Consider the following 26,233-nt stretch of genomic DNA (forward strand, 5'->3'; position numbering starts at 1 on the left):
CAGGGAGACCTTGTTGTGGCTCAAAGGGAGCACATAAACAGGAGGGGGAACGGCTGTTTGTGAGGGTGGATAGTGATAGGACAAGGGGGAATGGTTTTAAACTGAGACAGGGGAGGTTTAGGTTGGATATTAGCAGGAAGTTTTTCACCCAGAAGATGGTGAGGCACTGGAACAGGTTGCCCAAGGAGGCTGTGGATGCCCCATCCCTGCAGGCATTCAAGGCAAGGCTGGATGTGGCTCTGGGCATCCTGGGCTGCTGGTTGGTGACCTGCACACAGCAGGGGGTTGGAACTGGTGAGCACTGTGGGCCTTTGCAACCCAGGCCATTCTAGGATTCTGTGATTAGTCCACCTGTGCAACAGCAACAACTTGCAGACAGAAAGAAATGAGAACTGCTGCGGGGAAAAGAAAAAAGAAATACATAAAAAGAAATACAGCTCTAAAATACAAACTTTTAAATATGTATCACTAAGAAAAATTGTTGTGTGTTTCTGGAGCTATTTAGGTAGTTTTATTTCTGCTGTTAATACTGAACTGTTAATTCCTGAAACGCTTATTCTAGCAGTGCGCCACAGCTGGGAATGAGTTGCACTTAGGCTGCAGGGCACCGATCAAATGGAGACAACAGCAGCTTTTCAGAAGGTAATTGTTACAGGTGTGATTAATTACCAGCATCATACAGGTGAACCAGTATGTCCACCTTCAAACTGGAAGAATTAATGTGGTAATTAATTACTCTGCTTCCACAGCTTCATTAGCTTCACTGAACCATACGATGTTTGGGCAGATCCGTAATTTCTACTCTAATTGCTTCATCTGGTGAGTGTTTCTGAGGAGGTGGTTCATCTTCCGTTCTGAGTTATTTACATCTCCTAATCTAGGACATGATTTGGATAGGTTTAGAGAAGGCTGCTTTTAGTATCGCTTCCTCAGTGCCATAGCTTCAGTCAGTTTGTAACTACTCACTGCCTCTTCAGTCATTAGTTTTTATGTATTTTCCAGGGGTAATGTCATAGGTTGTGTTATTAATGGTTTATCCATCTTTAGGCACGAGTTATCCGTACCTCAGCCAACACTCATCAGCCTCGCCGGGTTCTTTAGACCAGCTCTCACCCAAATCATTTGTCATGATGGATTTCCCTGCTTCTGCTTTGAGTAGGAAGGCGATGCTAACAGCATTCAGAGGGTTGACCCTGGCTCTAAATGCATGAACGCTTTGCCATGAACAGTACATGCACAATTAGGCCCTCTTGATAAGGAGACCCGTTCTGACTCAAACTGTGTTTCCAGTTTCCTTTTTGAAGACTGTTTTTCAGGCTTGGCTTTTTTTTCGCCCGCTCTTTGTGATCAGACCCATTTCTAAAACTGGACACGTCAATTTATTCTTCATTCCTTTACCCAACTGATGACAACATTTAAAAAAAAAAAAAAACCTAAATTTACTGCGTTGGGAATGACATCGCAAGTAACTCTTCTAAGAAGAAATGAACTTGAGAGAACTATGTCTGTATTTTAGCAAGCGTGGCCTCAACAGCGTGCGCCGTTTGTACAGATGTGCGTTTTGTGGAAGCAGCGCTCACTGAGCGGCTCCCAGAGCCCAGCCCGCCGCTGGCACCTGGCTGCCACGTGCCCCGAGGGAGGGATTTCTGCTGCCAGGGCAGCTCCCAGGCGTTGCTTTCCTCCTCGGGATGCTCTGCCATTTGTTCGGGGCGTTTCACGATGAGAGGAACGCGAGCCCTGCTGCCTTCCGTCCGCAGAAGCGAACCGCTGGCGGGGCGCGCGGCTCCGCTCCGCATCTGCGCCATTTCTGCTCCCGCGAGCGGCGGGGCTCGGGGGGCGGCTCGGCTTCTTCCCTCCCCCCGCCTTGGGGCGGGCCGAGGGCGTTGGGGCGGGGCCGGGCCCGCTCCTCGCGCCCCACGGTTCCCCTCCGCCCACGGCCGCGCTCCCCCCGCTCGGCCGGGCGGCTCTGCAAGATGGCGGCGGCAGCCGAGCGCGGAGCGGGGCTGCCCGCCGAGCCGCCGCCTCCACCGCCGCGCGGGGTTCGGCCGCCGCCGCCGGGCCCCGAGGAGGCGGCGAGGCGGCTGGCGGTCACCCGGCGGGAGCTGAGCAACCGGCGCAAGATCCTGCTGAGGAACCTGCCGGCCGAGAGCAGCAGCCAGGTACGGCCGCCTCCAGCAGCCGGGCGGGAAGCCGAAGAGCTGCCGCCGCGCTCCGCCGCAGCAACAAAGAGCAGCCCCGAGGCTCCGCTCGGGTTCTCCCGCTGCTTTGTCGCCGTCCGGGGGAGCGGCTCGGGGCGGCTCCGGGAGCCGCATCGCTGCGGGCGGGCGGGACGGGCGCAGGGCTGCGCCGCGAGGCAGCGTCGGAGCATCGCGCGTGTGGCGGTGCGGGGAGGGCGGGGGGGGAGGGGGCGGCCGGCGGGGGCGGCTTCCCGGAGCCGGAAAGTTCCGCTCCGATTATTTGCGCTTTGTGGAACGACGGCGAGCTCTTATATCGCTGCTGCGAGTGGGGCTGCACCTCAGCACCTGCAGCCGGCCGGGCGGCACCGCTGGGCACGGCGCTCCGGCAACGGCTGCCCTTCTCCCGGCACGGGCTGCCCTCCCCTCGGCCGAGGGCGGCAGCGGCTCGCGGGTTTCTCGGTCCCTTCGTTTTGGTGACCATCTGCCGAAGATCGGCGCACCGCAGCCCGGAGCGCTCCCCGGGGCTCCGCTACTGGTGACTTTGGGTTGGAGGCAATGGCAGGTGTGGAAATGAGGATTTCGCGTGGTGCCGTGTGATGATTTACACGTAGAGCCTCGCCTCTATTTATAGCAGCCCGAGGGGCTCGACCGTAGAAAGGGCTCGGGAACTCGCAGCTTGAGAAACCCTGCTAATCCCCATCGTCTCCTCGAGAAGCCGTCGGTGCCGGCAGGGAGCTTACTGCTGTGAGCCGGGCTGGGCGTACTGCTGTGTCCCGCATCCCCACATAGCATCACCAGGTTGGGTTGGGATGGAGCTCCGAGCCCACCTAACCCCACTGCTGCCACAGGTGTGTGCCCCACCAGCTGAGGCTGCTCAGGGCCCATCTGTGGCATTGCACATCTCCACACCTGTGCTCTGGTGAAGAAATGCAGTTCGTGTGCATGGAAGCCATCACGGTACACATTGCTGGTCACTCTCTTCCGAGGGAATGATGCTGTGAAGGTCCAGTTTGACAACCAGGCAGCATTTGGGAAACTTGGAGTTTTGTTTTGGTGACTTGAAATTAGTGCTGAGAGAGGAAGCTTCTGTCCTGGGGCAGCTTAAGAACATCCCTGTCCTTGGCTGTTGTGCATTTCTAAAGTTTAACATTGCTTGAGTCAAGCTAACCATCCCCATTAGGCGCCATGCAGAGGGCTCTGCTGGGCTCTTTGTTTCTTGCATAGCCAAGTAGAATGAGTTAAAATACTGCTGGCCTGGCCAGTTTGTTCTGCAACGTGGAGGGGGTGAACGTTATGAAAATGCAGTCAGGTGTTCCAGAATGGGATTTCATAACTGTAATTATTCATCTCCAGTCAGCAGGATGTGGGGTCCGCTGTCACAGTGTGAAAGGTAAGGCTGAGATTTACCAAAATAGTTTCCAAGCGAGAAAAAACTCTTTTGCTGATGTGGATACGATTGGTGGAGATGCTTAGTTTTTGTTGAAAGGTTTGTCATCTTCAGAACTACAACAGTGCTCTGATTTTTTTTCAGGGGAAGTTAGATAAGCGTGATCTTGTGCCAATTGTAGCTACATATTAACTTCCTTATTCATTTGTTATTGTACTTGCAATTTTCTGTTACCTCTGGAGTTCCGTGGGAGTGAAACAGTTGAAAAAAAATAATAATAAAATTACTCTTAAAGCTGCCGAACAACGTGCCTTAACTGTCAGGTTTCTGACTGGGAAGCAGATTTCCATGGATGTGATGGCTAGGAGATCAGACAGATAAATCTGGAGGCTCAGGGTGGCTGTCCCCAGGGACAGAGGCTGTGTGCCAGTCAGTGGGATTTTTCCCAGCAGCACAGCTTGGGATGTGCAGGACCTGTGCTCAGGAGGAGGGCAGCCTGATGAAGGCATTGCAGCCTGTTGTGCTGGAGAAATCAGTGTTCATAAGGAGTTGCCTTCATGAATTAGATCGGGGGGGATCAGATAAGGAGAAATTACACTGAGGAGCTTCTTTCTGCTTTGGGTTTTATAGTTCAGTCTGCAAATACGTACTTGGCTGGATTAATGTTGTTACATACATACAAGGCAATTCTCTTGCGGAAGAAGGTATTTCTACAACAGAGCTGTGGCAAGAAAAGCTGTGTTACAGATCTGTGTAGTTTTTGTTGTGCTTACCAGGTATTCTGTCTTCTCTCAGTCTGGTTTTCCTGCTTGGGAGAGGAGCAGATTGGTAACAAGCCGTGCCATGGGGTCCTCAGGGATTGTTTTGAATGCAGTTAAAATCTCAAGGTATTGGGGCAGCAGAGGCTGCCAGTCCAGAGCACAGCTCTCCCTCCTCCTGCAGCCTTCTAGAGCATGCTCTGCTGTGGGGAAGTGCTCTCGTCCCTTCACCTCCCTTTTAGGATGACGGGCAGCAGGGAGGATCCAAGGAGTCATGGCAGGGTGCTGGTGTGTGATGCTCTGTGTTAGGACAAGCAAGATTATCCCACTGGTGTCAGGCTTCTTGAAATGCCAATGGAAGGTCTGTCCCGGTGGGCATTGGTGTTAGTATTAGATGCAGCGTTGTGGTAGGATGGATGTTCCTATCAAGAATCTTTGCAAAAAGACTCCAAGGTAGGTTTTGCTCTAGGTGCTTGTTTTGTGCTGCTCAGCGTTGAGTGCTCAGCTGGCACTTCGGGGTTGGGTGTTTCTCAGAACTGCGGTGTGTGCATCTCCCTGAGCCATCAGCTGTGATGAATGGGCTAATGCACTTCAATAGCAAAAGCTACAATTGCAAAGGGAAGGTCCTTAGAGCTGTGTTCCACTGCTCTGAGTGTGCTGGGTCACAGGGGGGACCTCTGGGGCAGCGGGAGGGAGGGAGGGAAGTGATCACTTCAGTGCTTCACTGTGAAAGAGATGCTGGTAGCTTCAGGGCGTGCAAGTGAAGGTGGGACATTACTAAATATGGGCAGTTTTATTCCGTTGCAGTATCATAAAGTAAATCAGCTTTTGTGTATTTTGTTGTTTGTGATTATTCTGGTGGATTAGAAGAACTGTGTTCAATTTCCCCAAGCTATTCATTTTTCAGAGTCACTGGTTTGCCATCTACGTCTGATTAAATTCCAGAGAAGCAGTATGAATGAGATAGAAGCCCGTTAAGATCCCTTGAAACTGCTTCTAGAAATAGCAGAATGGTTCTCTGTCTTCTCTGCTGGGGGTGGATGGCCGAAAGGACCCTTTGCTCTTTGATTCCCTTTTTGCAGCTCAGGAACAATTGGTGTGGAATGAGGTTGCACCTGTTTTCAATCAGCTCTTAGCTGCACCTGGTTGTCTTTGAATGCAGCTGTGTTTTAGTGGTGTTTCTGCTTTTCTCCTTTGGTATCGGAAGACGCAAAATGAAAGAGATGTTCTGCTTTAGTGCAGGATGTGATGTAAAGTGGGGTTGGTTAATTACTTTCATGTCCTGTAGTTCTGCTATGGTATGATGGAATCTAAAGAGAGATAAAACATGTAGGTATTGGTAGGAAACTGACCTGTCCACCCCAGATAGAGATTTGTTTTGTGTTTTGGAGTGTGATGTTTTTCATCTTTCCTTTAGCATCCATACATGGTGCTGTGCCCAGGATGATGACATTCGTTTCCAGTCCCATTGCATTCCTCTTGTCAACACACCAGCACATCTCCGGAAGATCAGAAAGATACGAAGAAGTTGCTCTTCTCCTGTCTAAATGACAATATTTATGTACATTAGAGTGTTAATGACCTTTGCAGGGTCTGGTCATACAGACGTGGAAGTCAGTTCTCAAACAAAAAGGCCATTACTCCTTGTCCTATCACTACAAAACCACCGAGTAGAGCCTGTCTGTATCCATGTGCATCCCACCTTCCTTTGGATATTTATAAACGTTATTCAGATTCCCCCTCAGTCTTTTCCCCAAGTGAGCAGACCCAGGTTACTCAGCCTTTTCTCCTTTGTTGCCCTGCAGAGCAAACAAATCTCCCTTCCCAGAGATCCCTGTCTGATTTGACACAGGAGCCCAGAACTGGGCACGGTATTCTAAATGTGGCCTTTCCAGGGCAGAGTAGATGGGAGGATCACCTTCCTCATCCTGCTGGTCACATTCTTTTTGGTGCACCTCAGGATAACACTGGCATTCCAACATAACATACTTTAACGTAGTTTATATAAGTTTAAATAACATACTTCAAAGTGTGTCCAGCCTATATTTATGAATGCTTTCTCTTAAACCCCCTTGGATATACTTGGTTTTGCTTTTCCTGCCAATTCTGATTATTTTCTTATTAAGAATATAATTTTTTCCCAATGCTTAGATTAACTAGCTTTAGAAAGTCCACCTGTAGGAAAATTGAAGGCTTAATGACAGCTGGGTGCCATGGGGCTGCCTCTTAGCTGGTGGTGCAGAGCTCCTGCACTGGAGGAGTGGCTGCCCTGTGCCCTGCTGGGATGTGGGACTGGGGCAAGATGCTTCCTTTGGGAACCCTGGAGCCTTTGATGTGTACCATTAAGTGAAATTAAGATGGAAATAGCCTCCGTTCCTTTCTAGTCGAAAGACAGGGTAAGATTTAGAGAAGTGCCTGAGACTCTCTATTACATTGGCCACAAGCTCTAAAGCTGGCTTAGTGCTTCTGAAAATATTATGAAGAATCTTAGACTGTGTACACTGATATCTAAATATCTGTTGAATTGGAAGGAGCACGTATTGGCATAAGAGTCAGCGTGGTGTGTTTTGTTTGTGGCTTGTCTCACATGGTCCTGATGTGCAAAATGCCTTTGCTGGAGTACTGCACAGAGCTCCGTCCTGGGAGGGAGAGCTGCTGTGCCACCACGTGTGCACATCACCCCAAAATCCTGGCAGTGCTCTTTTAACATTCTTCAGCTTACTTTGGGTTCTCATTTTAAGACTGCATTATGTTCTTGTTGTTTTTAACATTAGAGGTCACAGTTATCCCGCGAAGATAAGTTTGCTGCAGGCTATTCTCCGTTGCAGTTGTAATTTCAGACAGTTTTGGGGACATCATGAAAGACTCACAGGGGTGTTGAGAGCTGTTTTGAAATACTATTTCCTGGTGTTCATCCTCTATATAAAACTTTCCATGTTACTCCTGTAAGAGAACTAAGAAGAGATAAATACATCACCCTTTGTCTGAGCAGAACAGAAATCCTTGCCTTGCTGCCTTCAGTGCCATGGTGGAGCCGAGTTGCACCAAACTTTGCATGTAATGCTATCTCTGCTCATGGCTGAGTTGGGCTGCCCTCCAGTTGTGGAGGACCAAGCCTCCCACCCACCATCATTGTCTGCAGTTTGCCCAGCTTGTTTTGCTGTTCAGAAACCATATCCTCACCACGTCTGATCAGGATGGCTGGTGGCTCGAGAAGCACTCTCCTGTTTTATTAATGCAGAGCTTGACAGCTGTTAGCTAGTGAAACTAGAGACTGGCGTTCCCTGGACTAAAAGGTGTGCACCTGATAGCAGTCAGGAGAACCCAATTAACCTCCAGGCTGCAGGTATTGAATTAGTGTGCTGGCAGGCAGGCTGCTGTCCTGCCAGTGGGCTGCAGTGAAGCTTTCAGACAACATTTCTTGATTGTTTTGGTACTCAGCTGGCCTCGCTGCAATGTAGGAGACCCACTTGAAACAATAAACATGTCAAGATGCTGCTCGTTTGGGATGATTCATGTCCATCTCTGCATTCTTGCTGCTGAGCATGGTGTCTGTGGGGCATGTGAACTTCTTGCTCGTGCTGGGGAGCAGTGAGATCAACCTAACATGGCTCTTAGGGTCACTCCTACCCCCTTCTCCCACTCCCCTCCTCTATCCCTGTTAATTTATGGGAGCAAACAGTGCCCTTGGGGTTGGTTCTCCATTGGATGCCTGTGCAGTAATTGCCAGAGGATACTTTACACAGAGTGCTCTGGTCAGGATTCACTGCTGCTTGAAAGAATATTCATTATTAAATGAGCAGAAAACTCCTGAAGTGAACTTGAGCAGTCAGAGGGAACTAAAGCAGCTGTTGCATTTTGTGACACTGTTGTCTGCCCTCGGAAAACTGCACGATGTTGCTGATATCTCATGTCTGCCTGGAATTTTAACTGTAACAACTGTACTTTTGAGAAAGTTTTTTTTTTTAATGCTATTTAATGAACTATGGTGTTATTTGTCTTTATCAAAAGGTGGTTAGCAGCATGTCACCTTCTGCTTATGTGACTGTGCGAGCAAAAGAGAGTAAATCACATTCAGTAAGACAGTTCTTTGCAGGAGATAAAAACATTGCTGCATAGCGTAACCAGCTCTTCAGAAAACAAATATTTGATAGTGTTTCTATGGTGAGATTTTCTGTTTATTGGGAAAGTTTTGTTTTAAAAGCGAAGCTGAATTCATATACTTATGCATTTGATCTGGTGAATTACTTAGCTGACGTTACTTGTGCTTTTCTCTTTCAGGAAATCCATGACTTATTTAAAGATTATGAAATAAAGTATTGTTATGTGGACAGAAATAAAAGAACAGGTAAGAACTTGAAATCTTCCAGTATAATGCATTGGAGGGTGCACTCAATTCCACTGTCCGTGTCACCAACAGAGACATTAAATGGTACCAGTCCCAGTGTTGACCCCTGAGGGACACCAATTGTCACCAGTCTCAATCTGGACATCGAACTGTTGACCACAACCCTTAAAGTGTGGCAGTCCAGCCTTAGCCATGAGTTGTCCCTCCACCCAATCCGTCTCTCTCTGGTATGGAGACAAAGATTTTGTGTGGGACAGTGTCAGATGCCGTGCGCTAGTCCATGTAGATGATACCAGTTGCTCTTCCCTTATCCACCAACATTGTAATCCTGTTGTAGAAAGCCACTAGGCACAGTTTGCCCATATGATTTGTATGTATTTATTTATTTTTGTTAAATGCATGTTACGTCCGGTGGACACAAGTGGAACTTTGTAGAGCTCTATAGACTTTCCCCATGAAATCTTCTGAGATTTCCCTGAGTGAAAACAAAACTTTCACAAGATTACAAAAGCTCATTTAAAATAACAATAAACTCGGGGAAGCAGCTTTTAATGATCTCAGAACATTTGGAGGAAAAGAAAACTAACGTTTTTAGCTCAAAAAGACTAAGAGCAATTTTAAATGTTGTCTTTTATCCATATCTTCTATGTAACTATTCCTAGAATACTAGATATTGTGCTGTTGCAGAAATATGTGATGCTGTGTCAGAACACTGGCTTGCAGAGTAATGTAGGTTGCCCAGTAATGTTTTAATCTCTTTGAGAGCCAAACTGCTGATTTCTACGCCACCTCATCTTTATCTGATTACCAGTACTGCAAATTGTAAAAACCACTGCAAATGCATTGTTGTCTGTTTGTTCAAGCTAACAGCTTCAGGAGGTGTAACAACGTTCCCTTTGACTGACATCTCAAGTATTACATTGGGCACCAACACGTCACTTGTGTCTTTTTCTTTGTAGTCGGAGCTACAGCCCATATTAGAGCTTGCTTTAGAACACCCTATGAATGTTTACATTCTACTTAGAAATCTTCCTTTAGACCGTTGTAACTCCTGATTATTTAGACAGGAAAGAAAATATTAGCATTTCTGCCTCTGAACAGTGCCATCTTACAATTCGTTTGGGTTTTTTTTTTTTCACAAGTGCAGCGATGATGGTAGGAGAAACAGATGATTAATAGGTGACCTGGAATGAAAGATGTTTTCTGTTTAAAGAACAATCTTGCAACCAGAGCTTCCTGGAGTTGAATTTCAGGAAGCGGTTGTGTTTCAGTGTGCTGTGTTTTGCTGTGACTGGCAGAAATCTGCCTGTAGTCACAGTGTGGTCACAGATAGGAAAGGAGGCAGAAAATTTTACTTAAAATGCCGTCTTAAAGAGGAAAAAAGAAATAATTAAAAAGCATTGTTTAAATAACTGTGCTGGGAGATCTGATTTATGGCAGTGAATTCTGTGCTGCCCTGAGGTTTGGGATAGCTTTGTGTTTTTTTGGCTTGTGTTATTCTTACAAAAGTGATAATTGTGTAGTGAGGAGGAAAGCGTTGTTTATACTCGTTTCTGGACAGCAGACTCCAAATTTGGATATAGAATAAGAAAACATGGTTAGCACAGTTTTTGGGCTGTGGTTCCAGACAAGTTTCTTGGACTGAGTATTGTTGCTGCAGTTTCATCTCTTTCCTTTTGACCTTTCTGACTGAGCTCCTTGTTTTTTCCATCCTCATCGTGAGTACCCGCAGCAAACTGCAAATGGAAAAAGCTTCCTGCTCTGTCTCCAGGAGATGCAGGGAGGGTTGTGTTTGCTGAATGCATTCAGGTGGCCCATGTCCCACCAGTGCAGCATGGGTGCAGAGAAGGCTGCAGGCCCCCCCAGGCCACAGCACAGCCTGCAGCAAGCAGAGCTGTCCTGCGGTGTTTCTGCCCCCAGTGAAGCTACTTCCAGGACTGTGGTGTTTCTTTGGTGTGGCACAGACACTTAAGGGTGGCATTTGAAGAGTGAAACCTGAGAGGAAAATGTGAATGGATAACCATTAATGCCGTCCGTGGGTTAACTTTCCCATTTCAATTCATTTGCAGGCTAGAATTTAAAAAATGTGTGTTTAAAAATGTGGAGCTCTTCACAAAGAAATTCATTCTAGACACATGTGCAGAATCAGCTTTTCATTTTATGCATCCAAAGGATGAGAAGTGTAAAATGTCCTCAGTCTCCAGCTGAGTGGTGAGGAGTGGGGGGGATGGGAGCGTTCTGCTGTGTGGACACGTCTACGTCTGAGGCCGTGGCTGTCAAAGGAAGGAGAAACAGCGGCCTGATTTTGGGGGCAGCCCCTGCCACTCTCCCAAGGAATGTCCCAGCCTCATGCCCCAGCATGTTTCCTTCGCAGCCAGTAGTTGGCCAACATGGACCGTGTCATCCATCTTGGAACATCCATGCCGCCAAGGCCTAATGGTTGTCAAGTGGGCAGAGCAGCCACCTTCCATTGCCACAGACAGCCCTGCTTCTCTGCCCAGAGTTCCCCAGCCCCATGGTGAGGAGGCAGCCATCCTGGGCCAGCATCCAGCCCACTGCAGTGTGGCCACAACATCACCAGGCCTTGTGCCAAGGGCCTGTATGTGGCTCATCCCATGGCTGCCCAGCAGAGAAGGGTGCTGACCCACCTCTGCCCATGGCTGGGGGACAGGGGACAGGCAGATCTCGTCAGATCTGTTCTGTAGAGTGCTGGCACCTCTACAGTAGAGTGATGAGGGAGAAGACAGAATTATGCCTTGCATTGGTTGTGTTTTGTGTTGGCTTTTCTTAGAGGAGGTGGGCTACAGTGTTTACTTTCAAAGTAAGAAATAATGTAACATTCCTTGGTCTCTTTCAGCATTTGTTACTCTGTTAAATGGAGAGCAGGCTCAAAATGCAATTCAGAAGTTTCACCAGTACTCTCTTCGAGGAAAAGAAATATCCGTGCAACTCCAGCCAACAGATGCTTTGCTGTGCATTACCAATTTGCCTATTTCATTTACATTGGAAGAGTTTGAAGAACTCGTGCGTGCTTATGGCAACGTGGAGAGGTGTTTTTTGGTCTATAATGAAGTTACTGGTCATTCCAAGGGCTATGGCTTTGTGGAATATATGAAGAAGGACTCTGCTGCGAAGGCGAGACTGGAACTTCTGGGGAAGCAGTTAGACGAGAGCACTCTCTTTGCACAGTGGATGGATGTGAACCAGCTGACTACAAATCTAATTCACTCCAAGTGCCTTTGTGTAGATAAATTGCAAAAGGACTTCTCTGATTCGAAAGAACTGTTGCAGGCTTTCTCGCTACAGTATAAACCTGTATTCTGCCAGGTATGTTGCATTTATACTTTTTGGAAGATGAAGGTTGTGATTTAAATAGCTCTGTGTTTGCATCCTACATTGCTTGCTTGTCTTAAATTTTTTTCATTTAAGCTGTGAATGAGTATGCATTGCAGTATGTGGTGTGGTACAGATGTGTTACTGGCGTGAGCTTGCATTCACTGGATGTGCCATCTGGGAGTTCTGCAGGAGACCACTCCTGTTAAGCACCACTAAAACGTTTATAGCACATCCCTTTCCCATATATTTTATTGAATATCGTTCTAGAAATATTTTAGAGGGCTTTTAAAGTGAATATTGCTGATGGTTTTATTGCTCAGTAAAGCAAGCCTGAGTATGAACACCATAAGTGCAACATTTCATGTGGGATATGTATGTGTGTGTACGTATGTGTGTATATAACATATTTTTTGCTAGCTGGGAAAGTTGTGGGCTTGGGATCTTGGAGCCACTGGACTTGCCAGCGATGGAAATGCTGCTACTTGCAGGCACGGAAGAGAAAGATCCTTTCTAGCCTTTGCAAATGTAAAGGTTTTCTTCTGAGATACTAGACCACAACATGTGCTTGTAGAAGTGTTGCAGGCCAGAGTAGCATAGACAGGCCATAGAAAGAAAGCTTTGTTTGTAGTCATGCAGTTGGGTATGATTTCATTTGTTTTTTGTTTCCTTGAGTGTCTTGGAAGGCTGCTCAGGGATTAGCTTCAAGGATCAGTAACCAGAGGCTTTCGGTGTCTAAGAGCAGAAGGCCCATTACGCTGTCTAGCCCGACCACCTGTTGGCCATCACATTTCCCTAGAGCCCCAGTCATATGCAATTGGTTAAAGCATATCCTTATATTTGCTTGATCCAGATACACCAGGAGATGAATACATAACAAGTAACTGCCCATCCCTCGTTCTTTTGTACTTCTGCGTGTTTCCATGGTTGAACGTCTCTGGCTTCTGCTCACTTCAGTGATTACAAGGTTGAGGAGCCTTTGCTCCCCACTATTTTCTTCCTGAGAGAATGCTTTACATGCTGTAATCCAGTCACTTGCTCAGTCTTCTTTTAATTAGCTGAACATATTGATGCTGTGAAGTCACTTAGCTTGGGGCATTTTTCTAGGCCTCAGATAATCCTGAGGCTGTTATCAGGTCCCCCGGCAGTTTCTCAGTGTTCTTTTAAAATTAGGAAATTCAAAGACGAATATGCTTCTTTAATAAAGATTGTTTTCAGCAACACCATTCTACCTTGCAGTTAAAGGCAATTGAAAATTTTACCTTCCCTCTTTAATTATAACAACACATGAGCTTCACTTCGTGTAGATGAGGCTTTTTTGCTCATGTCAGTAAATGGCACTAAATATGTGTTTCTGTAAAGGATAGGAATTAACAGGTATCTATTTCATAAAACGGGCATCCAGACAAAAGTGTACCCAAGAAGATATGTTGTCATACTACCTAGAACTTGTATAAATTCACTGTGTAATAGATATGTCAATAGTGGAAGCATGATAGCAGCAGAAAAGTAGATTTACTTATGATGGATTTAAGATTTATTCCCAGTAACTCTCACAGAACAGATGTGTGATGTGTTCTGAGCCGTGTCTCGTGTCTCTTGGCAGTACTGATAGGTAAAGGAGGCTCTGCCCTGAGCAGTGGCAAGGGCTGGCAGGGAAAGCAGCCCTATGGAGCAGGCAGAGAGGAGGGTGAAGGTAGAGCAAATAGAACTGATGAATTGAGGTGAAATACTATGCACTAAGACAGAAAAGGAACGTAATAATGGTAATTATAGTAGTATGTATTTACAAAACAAGAGACCTACAGCATGTCAGCTCACTACCCACTGACTGATGCCCAGCCAGTCCCCAGGCAGCAGCTGCCCTTGGCCAACTCCCCACAGCCATGTATGCCATATGGGGTGGAATATCCCTTTGGCCAGTGTAGGTCAGCTGCCCTGATTGGGATTTCCCAGCTCCTTGTGTCTCAGCACCCTCACTGGTAGGACAGCACGAGGAGCTGAAAAATGGAAATGTCCTTGGCTCTGTGCTGCCCTGCTCAGCGACAACTAAAATGTCAGTGTTATCAGCGTTGTTTTTCTCCTAAAGCCAAAGCTTTGCATCCTAGATGCTATGAAGAAAATGTGCTCTGCCCCAGCTGAAGTCAGGACAGCAATTTTTCTGATTTATTTCATTTTTCGTAAGCTATCTTTTTTGAAGCCAGTTTGATTACTTCTCTGTTGCAAATAGAAATGTTCTATGAGGACCAGCTGAATCCAAGTGTTGATATGTGGTTCTCAAACAACGTTTCCTAGGACTTTGGGGAATGTGTGTTATCATCTATTGCTTTGCTTCGACAGAGTGCACAAGGAAAACTCGTTCCTTTCTCTACAACTGCAGTATGTTCCATAGTGGCAAACCAGTGTTTTTTCATAGGTACTTTGTGTCTTCACCAGTGAAGCTAAGCTGGGGACTGGATATTTTTGCCAAAGCTTTATAGCTTCCCTTTTCACCCTGTTGTTTTGTTCTGTTGGATTTAAATCTGCTCATTCTGCTATAAAAACTCTGCAAACAAAGAGCAGAGCATTGTTTGACAAGTAAGCCTCTTTGCAGTCTGCTTGATTGCTCAGTCTGGCATCTTCTGTGTTGGCACTGCGTTCAGCCACAGACTTCAACCCTTCTACAAGGCAGAATACAGCAGTAGAATGTGCAGCGTTACGTGGTTCAGCAGCTGTCTTGTAGTCTGATGAATGACATTTCTGTTAGTGTAGTAAAGACTCTGTCATTCTTCCCCTGCAAATTGATAATAATAAAAACAAACGCCGTAGCACGTGACTGTATTGAAATTCTCCTTCTCATCTTTTTCATTATGTAAATTAACCGTTTCATAATTCAGGTTCACCATGAAATGAAAGTTGTGGTGGTAATTCAAGGAGACACAACAAACGTACCAAGTCTAATGAGAAGCTATGATGCTTATCTTATGCTTAGAATGCTTCATAAAAAGAGACGCTAATTTGGGTAGATGTTATCATCCCTCAGCTGTTAGCAGAGTAGTTTACAGGTGAAAACATTTCAAGACAGTTCCTAAAATTCTCCGTTTTGTTGAATCGTGTTGTGAAATGTTGTTGCAGTTTGCTCAGGATGAAGATAGTTGCATTGGTGACTTTGCAGTGATCGAGTACGAAACTGCAGAGCAGGCTGAGAAAGTGCAGGAGGCGATGGACGGCACGGTGATCAAAGGGAGGAGAGTGCAGGTGTCATACTGTGCTCCAGGAGCGCCGGGCAGAAGCACGCTAGCAGCGCTTATCGCAGCGCAGAGGATGGTAAGGTTTTACACATCTGTTTTCAGAATGAGTTTGTTACACCCCGAGCAAGCTGAGCTGTCTCTAAGGCATTCAGCTGCTTTGTTTAGGAAAGGTAGCCAGGCCTTTGGATGTGTTAGCTGCTTGGGTTTTGTTGTGTGTTGGCTTTTTTTTTTGACCAGTCGGCCCAGTTCAGTCTCCTTCCTAAGCAAAACATGGCCATCTATTGCAAGGAGGTAAAGCAAAGCTGGAAGATATATAGGGTAATGCTGGTAGAGCTCTGGGATGTCATCAAGTTTAATCTCTGCCAGAGAAATTGCTCCTATTTGGAACAGAAGCAAATGGAGGTGGAGGCATTTGATGAGCTAAAACGGAGTTTCGCTTTTGGTTTAAGACAGAAATTTGTCAGTTTTAAGGTAAATTTCAAGAGAGGAGAAACAGTTTAATTTCATGCTCAGTAGAGGAGAAAGCTTTCTATACTCCACCGTCATATCAAATTATTTCCTAGAAAACTGGATGTGATAAGTGTTACAAGGAGTTGTCGTAAGAGTAGAATCAAAAGTAGAAGCATTACTTTGAGGAGCTCTAGCCCACATCTTTATAAAAGAGATGAGCAGGGCTATCACAGAATGGCTTGGGTTGGACGGGACCTCAAGGATCATGAAGCTCCAACCCCCTGCTGCATGCAGGGTCACCAACCTCCATATCTGATATTAGACCAGGCTGCCCAGGGCCCCATCCAACCTGGCCTTGAACACCTCCAGGGATGGACGGGGCATCCACAGCCTCTCAGGGCAGCTGTTCCAGCACCTCACCGCTCTCAGTAAAGAACTTCCCCCTGACATCCAACCTAAAGGCTATGACATAAAGACTGACATAAAACCTTAAGGCTATGACAAGGCCACCTTTTGTGTTCTCCTTTTTTGATAACGCTGTCGTAGTTTGAAGGAAAAAACAAATGCCCCTAAAGAGAAGATTAACGTCAGCTCTCTGTGGTCTGGGAAATAATCATTATTGATGTTGAATTGCCATGCAGAGCGGTGGTTTAGACCTTCAGCTACTCCAAAAGTCTTGAGTTAGAGTGAAAGCATCCAGGTGCTGTTATGTCTGTTGGAGAGTGATGGAGGAAGTGTGTGAGTAGAAACCCAGAGAAGAGAAGGACAGGTTGGGGGAACAACACTCATAGTGCCTAAGTGAAGGCAGTGCTGATGCAGCATCAGTTAGCTGTGTGGGACAGAAGGGAAGAGTGAATTGTTCAGGTGTGGGATGTGCATGTCCAAACTTCCCTCTTTAGGATACCTTGTTCAAGGAAACAGAGATGTCAGTGGATACGTTGCTATCTCCTGTTTTTAACATCTTTCTATCTCTCCATTTGAGATGAGGAACAATAGGAAAGGATTGCTTCCAGAGCCAAACCCGGTGCAGATTATGAAGAGTTTTAACAATCCAGCAATGCTGCAAATCCTCCTGCAGCCCCAGCTGCGTGGACACGCTGTCAAACCTGGTAAGCCATTTTACAACTGGTTTAAAACGAAACCCTGTTCTTAGTGAAGAATTCCAGCAGAGGAGGGAAACACCAATGCTCTTTAAGACCTGTGCAGACAGCTTCAAGATGTCTGTATAGATGCCTTTTCACAAGCCAGAGGTGGTTTGGTACACTATGCTGTCTGGGTAGAGCTAGTGTTACCTAGAAAGGTCCTCACTCTCACTCTGAGGTCTCCCAACATCAGTTAAAGTAAAGCTTAAAACAAGCATCTTTCACAGACATCATTACAGTTGCAAGTTTAAATTTGATTGGAGATCTGAATGTTGCAGCCTGAGTGTGTCTCCTCTTGATTCAGGTCTAAAAATCATTTCTCACTGGTGTGCTGCCATAGTTGTACCCAGCAGTAAGAGCAGCAACAGCCAGAATCATTTCCCTGCCTTCCATTAGGGTGGCTGTGAGCAAATGTAGTAAAAGCAGTCACCATATTCCAGATAGTGAAAGTAGTAGGGACAGCATTGGGAACAGGAGCAGATAATCTGAAGTCTCAGGTGGCAGACGGTTAAATTTGTTCCAAAAATTCTGTACTGCTTCTTGCTTTTCAATTTTAACAGTAACACCAGAAGATATTAAATATATATATAATATAATAAATAATAAATATAAATATATATATTTAGTGTGTGTGGGAAGCCCCTGTCTAGCAACCAACTGCAGCATTTCTGCCTCCCTGTGCAAAACATCAGCTCCAGGGGAGCTTCATGCCAAGTTTGTTTGATCTCTGATTGCAGATCAAAGATGACTGTATGGAAAGGCTCCCCTTCCTGTGCCAGAAAGTTTTGTAGGAACCAAATGTAAAAATTATAGAATAACTGTAACAAAAGTGATTACTTGCCTGACTTACAAAGATGCTGCAACTCTTGTCTTGTTTCTGAAGGAGTTCTGGGAGCAGCAGCAGGTTTGCCTCACCTTATGAACACAGCAGTCAGCCCCCCTTTCCTGCAGCTGAATAAAGTCCACCAGGTAGGTGTCAAAAACACCACATCTCCAGAGATCTCAGCATGAAAAAGAATATTTGAGAATCTGGTTTCAAAAACTTCCAGCTAAAATCAAGTGGTGTTACTAAAGCAATCTTTCAGAACAAATAAGAACAAATGAAGCAACCACTTGCTGTATGGTGGGTGATGTAAGAGCAGACTGTGCTTGCTGTCTACAAGTGTCTTGGTTTATCTTACCTGATGCTTCTATCTGCTAACACCTGCTGGCATAGAGACCACTGACAAAAACCTCTTTATTCAGAAGTCTGGGGTCTCACATCCATTTTTCTCTTAGCTGCCTATATGTGCTTCATACAGAGACTGTTTTGTCTTCAAGCCAAGAAGCTTTGCATCACTGAAAGTGTTTTTATTTTAAAGCTTGAAAGAACTGAAGCGTGCCATGTAGGCCATAAAAATAGGAATTGCAAATGTTACTCCTCAGGCTAAAAAAAGAAAATAAAACAAGGCTGTAGGCTGCTTCAGGTGTTTTCAGGATATCTGGAAGTAATGTAAATTGGATCAGACTTCCATACGGACTCCAGAATCTCTGTAAATCCTTTAAGGGACATTAGGGATGAACTTATGATTGGAGCAGTGCCCACAGGCACAGCCCAGCCCTAGAGCAGTTCTCCTGGCCAGCAGCCTGCTTCAGGTTCTGTCATTTCTCCAGCTCTGCCAAGAGCCTGCATTTACCTTCAATACCAAGAGGGGATTGTTCTTAAGTACCTTTGAGTACTGCTTTCACTTGCTGTTTCTGATGTTTCAGAAATTCCCATGTGGAAGTAAAGTCCAGTGTGTTACTAGTTCTTTTGGCAAACAGCACAGATCTTAAAGAAAGACTTTTGTCCCATTGGATGAACTGTGCAATGAAAAAAACCACCATGATTTGCTTGTACTTCTTGTATGTAAATAGCATTTTCCATTGGTATATTTAGTTACTAGAGCCCTCTCGGAGAATCTCTGCTTCCTTGGAAGGCAGTGTGAATGTTTTCTAATCACAGCTGGAGAGAGGCATGTTTTACACAGCTAACAGAGTGATTGATGATGATCCAATGGTTTTGGCCTGGAGTTCTGCAGCCAAACGACTTAGTGCTTTCTTTTTGGATAGACTTCCATGTCTAATTCTCTTCCAGGAGACTTCCTGTCAATTAATTATCTCCAAACCTGATCTAGTAATCGAAATTTTATTGGCAGTGATTTGATTATCCCAGTCCTTTCTATTAGACACATTTTTCTGTTATTCAGTGACTTATTTCAGAGTATTCTCAGAAGGCAAAGAACCAGGTCACTGTTGTTACTGTGTTGAAATGGAGTGTGCAGCATGCAGGAGCAGACACTGTCCTGATTTGACTCTCCCTCCACCCCCAAGTCACATGCTGACTGAGTTCCTCTGTATCTTGTTCTTGTTGTTTTATTTTCAGAGTTCTGTAAAGTAATTTAACGGGTAGGAACAATATTCTTAGCATAACTCTAGGACAGCATTTTGGAATAACTGATAAAAAAGAGATTGAACAAAGAGAAACGTGAACAAGTGGGTTATTCATGCAGTACTCTGCATGAAGCCCGGAGATAGCGTGACTTCTAACTTTTTTGTTGCAAATTCTCTTAGTTATGGTTATCTTATGCCAAAACAACACATTCTGAACTTTCACAGTGACATGTTTTCCTAATTCATCCAGCTGTTCACTAATTCCTTGTTAGCTGAGAGGAATCTGGGCGATCTAACCGATCTGATCTTTATTTCTGAATGTTTTCCAGTTGAACTAATACATCTTTATTGGAAGAAGGAACATCCATTGGCATTGGTAACAGTGATCAGCCATGGATGATTTTGCTGGAAACCACTGGCACCATTAAAATAGCAGATGCAGAACTAATGTATATATGGCCCTTTGTTTTAAACTTCATGTTTCTTACTCCAATATCCAACACTGTAGCTCATAAGATACACTATTTGGTGTACTGTTACAGTTTTTAAAGAGCTGGAAAAATTGAAGGAATTTTTTTAAGAGAAGACCATACTGGAAAGGTTTGACCTCATGGTTTGACCTCATTACACTGGGGTACAACCAGAGCTTGAAAATACCTGCAAGGAGTGTTGCAGGAGACCATAAGATATGCATAAGATATCCTGAGAGCTTCTTTTCAACTTTTAGCTTCATTACTTGATGTTGCTGAGCATGCTGTTTAGGAAATTTGTGGTGGAAGGCTGTGCTGGTTGTGATTTGACACAGTTAGTGTTGCGTGTATCTATTGTTGCACTGTGATACAGAAAGGTCTGTATGGCAACTCATGTTTTGCCTGGCAGATCACTCTCAGGAGTTACTGTCAGGAATTTTCAAGGCTGCATTCACAATGTGCTCTTGGGATCCAGAGTGAATGTAAGTTTTCCTTGGAGCCTAAGCACAAAGCATGGGGTGTAGCAGTGGCAGAGTCTGACTGTGGTGCCCCCAAGGCTCTTGGTGAGGTGTCTCAGCTGTGGTAGCAACCAGCATTCCAGGAATTTTGAGTGGAAAATACTAGTATTTTGTGAACTGTGTAAAGCACAGTGCTAACAAGTTGTCATCTTTTGAAGTGTTTTTTGGAAAAGATTCTTTTTAATGTTTGGTGGAGGAGAGGTTCATGTCGGTAGCTCCCAATAGAAGGGGAATAAAAACTTGTGGCTGTTGCTCTTTGAAAGTAATGATACTGTTTGGCAGCAGCAAAGCGAGGATTGAGAGCCCCTGCCAATTGTAATGGAGTCCTGGAAGCCGTGCAGATGTTTGGTGGAGATTATGTATTAGAAACGCAATGCACGGCACAATGCAAACATTAACAATGAAGTCCTTATTCATACAGCTCGTAATCTGCTGAAGTCCTTGCGTCTCATCTTTCATGTTGGCATGCTGTAGGTAGCTCTCCATCTCTGCTTCGTCTCTCTGCAGAGGCTTCAGGCCACGGGTAGGTCTCCTTGCTGGCTTAGACCAAAGGGTGTCAGTGGAGTCTGGATTCTATTTGGAGCGTACTTTTGTTTTGCTAGAAGCCATCAGAAAATGCGTTTGTGGTTGTAAGGTGAAAAAAGAGGTAGGAGGAAGAGGCTGGAAGAACTTGAAGTCGCTGTGTGTGAATGAACCAGGAGGGGCAGGTGGGGTGTTAGGAAAAATTTCTTCTCCAAAGGAGTGGTTGGGTGCTGGAATGGGCTGCCCAGGGATCAGGGAGTCACCGTCCTGGGGGTGCTGAAGGAAGGTGTGGATGTGACACTGAGGTTCAGTGGGAACTACTGGTGGTAGCTGGGTGGTTGGACTGGGTGATGCTGGGGTCCTTTTCCATCCTTGGTGATTCTGTGATTCTAGTTTAGTTCTCTGGTGGAAATAGCTGTTCTCCTTTGTCTTATTAATTCAGAAAGTAATTTGAATTTCTGTAAGCAGGATCATCTGAAAATGTTTTGGAAGTGTGCTGTTTTCCATGACTGCTAACTGACAACTGTACTAATTTCACAGAATTCAATTCTGGGCAACACAAGTAACTTGCTGCTGCAGAGCCCTGCTCACCTCCCATTGCCACAGCAGCAGCTGATGAAGATGGAGAACATCCAGGCCAATAGTGTAAGGTCATCACTTTAATTTCAGCTGTCTTTGGGCATTCTCAGAAATGATAAATCGTTGTATTTTGTTATTTTTCTCATCTGGCATAATTTAACTGTTTAGTGTATGTGAAAAGATTAACTGAATGTGAAAGTTATAAGAAATAGCTGCAGGCAGGTTTTAATCATTTACACGGCTCTCTATTCTTCCTTATAGAAACCAGGCTTGCTGGGGGAGCCTCCAACAATGCTGCTGCAGACGGTGCTGGGAATAGGGGTAATGCCATCAGTGGGCTCAGGCATGGGAACCCGTGGAGAAGCTCTCAAGTGTAAATGACCTTTTATTTCATACCAAGTCAGTACAAATGCTCAGCTTGAAATGAAGCACCTTCCTTTCTCCCACACTGCCAAAAGCAAACTGTGTTTGAACCTTGTTACTTGACAGGAAGGTAGGCACAGAGCTGGACAACAATGCAAGTCATCTAGCCACAGAATTACACAGGTTAACACGGTATATTGCTATATAGCTGTCTTCAGCCTGCTCATCCAGCAGGTTATGGCCATTTGAACTTGAAATGCCTCGCTTTGTTGCCTGGATTTTCTCATCTGTTTACTCAGGGAAGAAAGAGTACTCTGTTGCATTTGTTGAATATTTGCAGACGGTTGAAAATTCTGCTTGTTCAGTTACTACAGGTTTAGCACAGGTGGAATGTGCTTTTGTTCAAAATCCTGGGGTTTGTTGTTTCAAAGAAGATAAACCTGAGTAGCTGAAGGAGTACTGCAGATAGTTGTTTTGCATTCAGTTCATTAAGCAGGGGAGCTTTAATGTTCAATCTGTGACAGATACCAGCTCTGAATGCCAATTCCTGCACTAGTGATGCCTCAGTTTCTGTGAGGAAAGATGAGTTGTGATTAGAACATCTTTCTTTTTCCTCACTGAGAGCCACGTACTCTGCAATTTTACAGGCAGCTTGAATGATGGCAGTAGCCAGGAGCAGGGAAAAGCCTTCTTTGGGAAACAGAAATAAACCCATTCTGAATGCCTAGATTTTAATTTTGGAGAATGTGTTCTAGCTGTTCTATCTGTGAAGGATTTTACTAATGCAAGTTGAAGTTGGAGGTTTTTCCCTGCATTCCTGCATAGGATCCTCTGTGATGTTGTTGCTAAGTGTTTTAGGGAGATTAACTAGTTCTGATAGGCATTAATGAGAGAACTCAGAGTTTTCTTTTTAGAATTAGCTTTCAATAGAGTTTGCTTCCGGTATGGCAGAAGAATAAAAGCTATAACCAGAAGTCGGTGTTCTGTGATAGCTGTGAAGTAGATCTCTACGTGTGCTTTTTGGTTCACTTAATAAAAACCACCAGCAAAAAGTACTGATGAATCCTGTCTAGCAGAAAAGTTTCTCCATTTATGGTTGACTGCAGCATCTAATCTGCCTCCAATTCAAACAGCAGCAGCAGCAGCAGGGATGGGCTTGTTGCCATTCTTTCCAAATCAGCACATTGTTGGACAAGCCATACCAGGGCAAAATAATGCTCCGGATAAAGCACTGACTGCTGAAGGAGTCGTCTCGGGATCGCAGCCTTATCATCAGGGTGTAACCAACATTGCTGCAGGAGCCTTGCGAGCCGGCCACACCAAGCAACAGAATCAACTGAACCAACTGAAAAGCACTGACACGAGTTTGGGGGTAAGGAAGGCTGCATAGAGATAGTGCTGGTGCTCTTCTCCTCCTGCTTCTCATCGTTTAACCTTAAGCGTTCTCCTTAACCTCGAGTGTGAACTGCAGCTCCTCTTTGCATTTCCTCACCACAGAATCTGTTAGATCACAGGGTCGTTCATGAGACATTTTGAGGTCATTTCAGTTATGAATTATAGAAAGAGAACAATAATGCTCTTTGGTGGTCCAAATGAATTAACAAAGGAATCTTTTCATAGTGCTGAAGGGTTTTTTTTCCCCGTGTGTATGCTTCATAGTATTTGATGATGAAATTATCTCAAGGGTAGTGTCCCTTTTAAACACTGAAAATTGGACTTGTGGTTGAATTTCATGACTAACCAGGAGCAATTGTGCTGGCACAGCATAGGACCTTTCGATTTCCACATGGTGTGTATATACAAATGAATGTGTGTGTATGTTAATTTTCCGTGTGAGCTCTGTATCCCCTTAGCCACAGCTGACATCTCCTTAATCTAAAATTAGTTTTAATATTCATTCCCATGAAGGCAGGGGGGAATGACATAGGATTTAACCTGAGCTAAAATGGTCTACTGACGTTTTTTCAGCATATCCTGTCATTAACAGAATCTGATCCATGCAGTTACATTTTTTTTAATAATATACATATGTATTTTGATGTTTTCTTGCTTAATTTGCATCCCATCTTACTTTTTCTTTGGTGTTTGTGAAGCACTTGACGTGATCAGATTGTAGGCAGTATTGGTGTCAGTTAGACAGCTTTGATCCTACTTCAGAAAGCAACTTTTAAAATCCCATTTTGCTGTAACAAAGTGGAGTTTTACCTATGGGTGGATACGCAGACATAAAATATGCAGCACATATAAAATCAGTATTTTAGTTCAGTGCTTCCTTTAGTGAAAATGGAATGTGATTAAATGATGAGAAGTCTAGATATCCCTGCCTATAGCAGGGGGTTTGGAACTAGATGATCTTAAAGGTGCCTTCTAATCCAAACCATGCTGATTCTATGGTTCTGTATTCCATTTGTTTCAGTGAGTAAATACAGTGTTTACCAGGAAAATCCCTGTAGATGTAATAGTTTATTTTCTGCATCAGTAGACAGGTGCCCAATAAGCAAGCATCTCTTCCATGGCAAGTCACCCAAGTCCTGATCCTCGATACTGAGGTGCCATCCCACCCCAAGCACCTTTTGGGTCTGGTTTTTGAGCAGTTGGTGATTTAATACCAGTCTTTGAAAAAATGAGCAAGTTCAGTGTAGGTTAGGATGCTGTGTAAACATTTTGGAGCCATGTTATTCCAGGCAGGCTATGCGGCTTGCCATCACTGCTTGTCTCATCCTTAGTTCTGTTTTCCTGAACGCTGTACAACTAATGTCATGTTTTGTCCCACCCAGCCACTCAGTTATTGAAAACAGCAGCTGCTGGCAATGGTTTTTCCCTCGGAATGAGCTTTGCTTTTCTCCCATCTCGCACTGCTTGTCTGTAGCTGCAGATGATCTCTCTTCAGACAGCCCTTCCCTGGCAGGGGGATGCGGTGCTGGTGGCTTCCCTTTGTGGCACCTGGGAGGGAAGAAAGCACTGCTGGCAGCATGGAGAAGTGACTCAGTTCTGATGCTTCATTTCCATTCATTAACATTTCCCTCTTTGAAAGTAAGGGTTTATAAATAGGGTGATGGGTAAGATGTGTTATAATGGCAGATTGAGGACGGTGTCATCTCTCCAGTCCAGGGTTCATTTGTCCTTCACTTGCTTTTGACTCTGGGTGACCAGAGCTGACTTTGTCTTGGCCACAAACAGAATGCTGCCTCCCTAATCTGGAGTGATTAGTGTTCATTTACTTGAATACAAAAGGTGGTGGTGGCTGTTTAATATCCTTTAGTAACTTAGAGTCTGAAGGGAAGCATTCCTACACAATCATTTGTCAAGAAAAACATGTAGGCAGTGCATCCAGATTGTTGTCCCCGGTATTTATTTTAAAAGTTTGTCCAGAACAAGCTAAGCTTTGTTCAAAATCATGCTGGGATGCTTATCCTGTTTCTGACAGATGTGTGACTACAATGTGTACTGATCTATTCCATTATTTCACAGCCTCCTTCGAAAAAACAGACTTCTCTGCTAGGAGAACCGCCAAAAGAAATCCGCCTTAGTACCAACCCTTACTTGAATTTGGCAAGCGTGTTGCCTGGTATCTGTCTTCCAGGTAAGCAGACATTCAGCAGTTGTATTGGAAAGTTTCCTCAACCAGAATGTGGCAAATCGCTATTGTGTTTAACAGGTGATTCCAGTGGCCACAACATAATAAAACCTTGAATTCTCTCTTAAAATTACAACTGTCCTATCTACGTGAGGAGGGTACATTTTCAGAGTTGATAGGTGAGCTGATGTAGATAACCTTCTAGAAATCCTGTCAATTATTCATAGCACTGATTAGTTTTAAGCACAGTCTGATAGGAAGTAGCGGATTCCTGTTGTAATCTCAGAGCATTGCTGAACAAGAGTGCAATCCTATTTGTGCAGTTTGCATGAGCTGTGCCTGTTCGTTGTGTTACAAACAGCAATTGCCAGCAAAGCCTCGAGTCCACCACAGCAGAGCGGACTGTCCAACAACATCGTGGATGCTGCTGTGTCTCAGGGAACCGCATCACAACATGCAATGGAAAATTACTTTAATTACTCTCAACAGCACGGGGAGTACACGCAGGTACGTTGTGTTGCAGCACTTTCTTCTGATAAGTGGTTTGTCACCTGGAGCTGTGGCAGCAGGATTTGTGGCAGGCTGCTCAGAGACCCCTGCCTGAGCTGCTCGGTACTCAGTGCACTCCTTGGTGTGTGTGGTCTGACAGCCCTGCACGCAGTTGAACAGCGTTGCCCAACACCATGAACTCTACTCAAGCTGTCCCTAGGCTCCCCTGCAGCCAAAGCCTACCTTTTTCTTCAGAGTGAATCCTATAAGTCCTCACTGCTGATAGTTTCTCCCTTTCAGTGGTGCAGTCAGAAAAAGCTTCAGTGCATTCTGCTGCATGGTCTTAACCGTGGGAAGTTTCCTTCTTGAGAACCTGAGTTTAGTACAGTCAACTAAACAGTTGTTCTCATACAACTCTTGGCTTGGCTTTGGTCTCTCTTCAAAAGTTTTTCCCTTCCCAAGACAGTTTTAAAGTTTT

General features: G+C 45.0%; 1 protein-coding gene across 4 annotated transcripts in view; it reads left to right on the forward strand.

The window, feature by feature from the left end:
* The first annotated feature begins 1,815 nt into the window (after positions 1 to 1,815).
* The window catches only part of RAVER2 (ribonucleoprotein, PTB binding 2), a 30,087-nt gene continuing 5,669 nt past the window's right edge, over positions 1,816 to 26,233 (forward strand). The window contains exons 1-11 of one of the 4 annotated variants that reach the window (XM_085231949.1): positions 1,816 to 2,159; positions 8,604 to 8,670; positions 11,528 to 11,997; positions 15,118 to 15,309; positions 16,666 to 16,792; positions 17,709 to 17,794; positions 21,288 to 21,392; positions 21,588 to 21,699; positions 22,826 to 23,061; positions 25,161 to 25,272; positions 25,628 to 25,773. In XM_085231949.1, the coding sequence (XP_085088075.1) occupies positions 1,974 to 2,159; positions 8,604 to 8,670; positions 11,528 to 11,997; positions 15,118 to 15,309; positions 16,666 to 16,792; positions 17,709 to 17,794; positions 21,288 to 21,392; positions 21,588 to 21,699; positions 22,826 to 23,061; positions 25,161 to 25,272; positions 25,628 to 25,773 (1,839 nt within the window). In that variant the 5' untranslated portion in view covers positions 1,816 to 1,973. Of the gene's footprint in view, positions 2,160 to 8,603; positions 8,671 to 11,527; positions 11,998 to 15,117; positions 15,310 to 16,665; positions 16,793 to 17,708; positions 17,795 to 21,287; positions 21,393 to 21,587; positions 21,700 to 22,822; positions 23,062 to 25,160; positions 25,273 to 25,627; positions 25,774 to 26,233 lie in introns of all 4 variants that reach the window. The other 3 variants (XR_014885305.1, XM_085231950.1, XM_085231951.1) reach the window with 3 other exon arrangements.

The sequence above is a fragment of the Meleagris gallopavo genome, chromosome 10 (genome assembly GCF_905368555.1).
Source record: "Meleagris gallopavo chromosome 10, MGAL_WU_HG_1.1, whole genome shotgun sequence".
NCBI classification, from domain to species: domain Eukaryota; kingdom Metazoa; phylum Chordata; class Aves; order Galliformes; family Phasianidae; genus Meleagris; species Meleagris gallopavo.